Source organism: Limulus polyphemus, unplaced genomic scaffold (assembly GCF_000517525.1).
Source record: "Limulus polyphemus unplaced genomic scaffold, Limulus_polyphemus-2.1.2 Scaffold2002, whole genome shotgun sequence".
Taxonomy (NCBI): domain Eukaryota; kingdom Metazoa; phylum Arthropoda; class Merostomata; order Xiphosura; family Limulidae; genus Limulus; species Limulus polyphemus.
Window position 1 is genome coordinate 174727 of NW_013667612.1, and position 3968 is coordinate 178694.

The 3968-nt window shown below is 30.2% G+C and overlaps 1 protein-coding gene across 1 annotated transcript in view; it reads right to left on the bottom strand.

The window, feature by feature from the left end:
- Positions 1 to 490: 490 nt before the first annotated feature.
- LOC106465623 (protein zer-1 homolog) overlaps positions 491 to 3968 on the bottom strand; it is a 45408-nt gene continuing 41930 nt past the window's right edge. Inside the window, exons 15-17 of the mRNA XM_013925858.2 lie at positions 2438 to 2535; positions 1998 to 2124; positions 491 to 1010 (exon numbers count right to left, since the gene is read on the bottom strand). Coding sequence (XP_013781312.1) covers positions 974 to 1010; positions 1998 to 2124; positions 2438 to 2535 — 262 coding nt within the window. The 3' untranslated portion in view covers positions 491 to 973. The remainder of the gene's footprint in view (positions 1011 to 1997; positions 2125 to 2437; positions 2536 to 3968) is intronic.

Consider the following 3968-nt stretch of genomic DNA (forward strand, 5'->3'; position numbering starts at 1 on the left):
GTTTGGAGGTATACTTTTTTTAAAAAAACTTTAATTTCCTGCAACACAACAAAATGAAATATGCAATTTGTTCTACTGTTGCATTCTGTACAAAAATTCAGATGTAACATAAATAAAAACTAGTACATTATGCGTTAACTCCAATGGAGGTTTGTTTGTTTTGGTTTTCCTTATAAAGCTACATTAGGGCTATCTGCACTAACCATCCCTAATTTTTAACTGACAGACTAGAAGGAAGACAGTTAGTTAACAGCAACCACTGTCAAATCTTGGTTTGTACTTTTAGCGAATAGTGGTATTTTACAGTCACTCTTAATATGTGTCCAAAGTGTGAAGTTCCATTTTGTGGCATGGCCATTAAGTGTAGACTCTCGGTCAACCACTAGGCCATGCCTAATGCTTCATTGAAGGTACAGTTTATGTAAATATCAGTTTTCATATCAAGTAGTGCATCTAGAAGTGTATAGTTTCATTACAGCACTGAAAGATAAACTTTTGAAAATGTATTTTAATGAAACAGACAAAAACCTTTGCAAAACATTAACACAAATAAAATAAGATTAATGTACGTATACAAAAATTAAACATTCACTTTTTTCACCCTCTGACATAACAATCCTTGTTGGACAGGAAAAGGCATGAAATTAATGTTCAGCAATTCCCAAATACAGGACATAAGAAATAGGCAGATAAATCTCAAGCAAAAAGGAGTACCCAAATGTATCCTATGCATGCACTATATAATTCCGAAAATATTTAACAAACTTTCACAGTTTTTTTGGTAGAGTAGCTTTTGTATTATATATTATGTGGTATCTAAATTACTCAAACAACAAGGACTACAGTTTTTTAAAAGAAATCCAAGCACATTTACATGTAAAAAAAAAAAAATTAAACAAATTCTGAAGGTGAAGAATTTATTATTTTCTTTGTATGTTATTAAAAGAGTCTGTCTGTTCTTCAAAGAAAAGTGTTAGCTGTCCTCTTCATTGATTTCCTCTGCTTTAAAACTGAAATATACAAAAACATTATATAAAAAAAACAATCATAGCATGGTTACAAAATTAGAACACAAATTACTACAATTTTCCAAACACAAGTTACCAAAATAACCAAGATATGTTTAAAAAACTAAAAGTAACAGAAACTAGAATTTACAATTAAAAATCTCTATATTTGTGTATAAATTTAGTTCTAATGGAGAGAGCATAATGGTCAAATTACAAAGTTTTAACATTTTGTAGCAAAATCTAAAACTATTCTGCAAATGTATAAAGTTACGAAGCATTACACATATACGCACAGAAAAATAACACTCCCATTGAAATTAATGCTGTTAACTTAGAATTGTAGTAAGCTATTATATTAAAAGAAAAATGTTCAATCTAGGCTTAATACACAACTGGAACCTTGTATATAGGAAATGTGCACATGGAAGAAGCTGGTTAAATGTAAAAATAAAATAAAAACTATATTGCAATGGTTGTAACAATGAAAAAAAATTGAAACAAATATTAGAAGGTAGTGGGTAATCTTACACCTGGGAGCAAACTATTTTTAAATCTCTAATTTGTTTTACATCAACTTGGTCTAAAGCTAACAGACTGATTATATCTACAAAAAATTCAGATCTGTTCTTAGCACTTTTGTGAAAGTATTTCTTAGTTACTTCTTATACTTGTGACAATGTGTGTAAATTCTTCACTAGTGCTACCACATATGGTGTAGTATTGATTTCTTACATCCTGTCATCACATCTCAAACATGTCAAGTCACACCTACATATAATTCACTATATTTTATAAGAATCAAAATTTATGGCATATCTCTTATCAATTTATGAAGCATTTCATAAAAAAAAAGTATATACCAATTATAATAACAAAATAACCATATAACACAGATACTTGAAAGTACCTTCTGCTATTTGTTATACTATGTTACGTTACTTTAAAATTATGTATTAATTCACATTTAAAATCTCTCAAGTGACTTACCTTTTACATTGTTCTATAACCATGTGAGCAAGATCCCTTATCTGTTGACAGCATACAGGATTCTCAAGTAATCTTTCTAACAGTTCAATGCCATTCTCACTTCTAATCAGTGAGCAGTATTTTTCAGCTAAATATTAGGAAATTTATTACATCAACAAAAACATGGTAGCAATTCTTCTAAACACTGAAATTTAACATTTTTTTCTTAAAGTACACTGTCAAAGTGAATGAAATTAAGTTTCATTTGATGCAATAAACATAACTTAGCAAATTTATTATATACACACACACATTAGTATTTTAATGTTATACCCTTTTATTACGTATGCACATTGCAACCAGCAACACACGTATCAAATATAATAAAATTACATATATTAAAAATTTTATGCTTTCAAACAACAAAAACAATACTTCTCGTATACCAAAGAGAAACTTACGATAAACTCGTGTTAAGTTTGCAAGAGCCCATACAGCCCAATGATGAGCTTCAGGAGTATGGTCAACATGTAATAAACGCAGAATTGGTTCAAATGATCTAATAGGAAAAAAAAAATACTAACCAATTATCATCGATACAAAGCATAAAATGCAAGAGAATCACAATAACAATATAAAGAAATCTGCAAATGTCATAACAAATACTTTTATGATGTAAAACGAAGTAGGAGACAGCACTATTGTGATATTCACAGATGAGACCGATTTCCCAAGAAGTATCAGATAGATTAATCCACAGTCATAACAAATACTTTTATGATGTAAAACGAAGTAGGAGACAGCACTATTGTGATATTCACAGATGAGACTGATTTCCCAAGAAGTATCGCATAGATTAATCCACAGTAACAGCAGAGTTTTCTCTTTAGCATATAAATAACAAAGCTGGATACATTTTGATGAATCAACAAACAGAATCTTTAATTAAACAATAAAAAAAAAGAATACTAGTGCAGATACCCATTATGGATGACTCTACAGTCCTTTCTCCCTTAGTTGGTGTTTAAGTATTGTCACTTTCTTTCTCTCAAGATCAAATGTTCCAACACTAAACACAAAAAATTTCTACAAAAAGATTAGGTCTTTAATGTTGGTCAACTGACAAAAAACTGAACTAAGAACGTGTGCTCGGTTCCAGAAAATTAATTTGCTTTTTTTGTCCAGTTGATAGCATCACCTTTTGACCTATATTCCCTGACAAACTGGTTGAATGTCACCTTCAGTCAGCCATAGATATTTAAAAGTTACCCATTCAATTCAGATTCCATATACAAACTGAAAGATCTCTGCTGGCACAGTAGACATCAACTACTAGAGAGAGCGAGAGAGAGCAAGGGATGAAGCAACTAGAACAAGACAAGTTAGCAACTCTCTAGACCATGTGTTCCCGCATGATAGTGTGGAAACTAAATAATCAATAATTTCTGAAGTTTCTATATTATTATAGAAAGTAAAAAAACCCTTAATGTGCACGAATATATCACATAGTCACACAAGGGTTAGGCATTAAGCTGAATTTATCCCAGTAACTTAACAATCATTAAGTGCAGAATGATTATTATGTTATATGAACTTATTTGGCAATGTTTTATTACTCTTACAGACAGAAATAATAATTCAAATGTGATATATTAAATTAAAATCCTAATGATTCTCCTAATAATTTGTTACCTCACTGCAGGCAATTAACTAATATTTCAGCATCTAAACAGTAACTCAATAACATGTTTCTCACCCACTTTTCACTGTAGTGCTGGGTAGCCACTTTCTATGGCTATCTCCATCTACAAGTAGCATACTAGATGAATGTTGTACAATAAAACATTTGATTTGAAAGGTAAACAAAGAATTTTTAAGGTGGTTAGTATTATTTTTCAATAATGCAAGTTCAAGAGGAACAATAGATCTGATAGCAAAGTTATATAAAAAATTGACAAAGATCTACCAGTGACTTTATATACAGAATAGGTA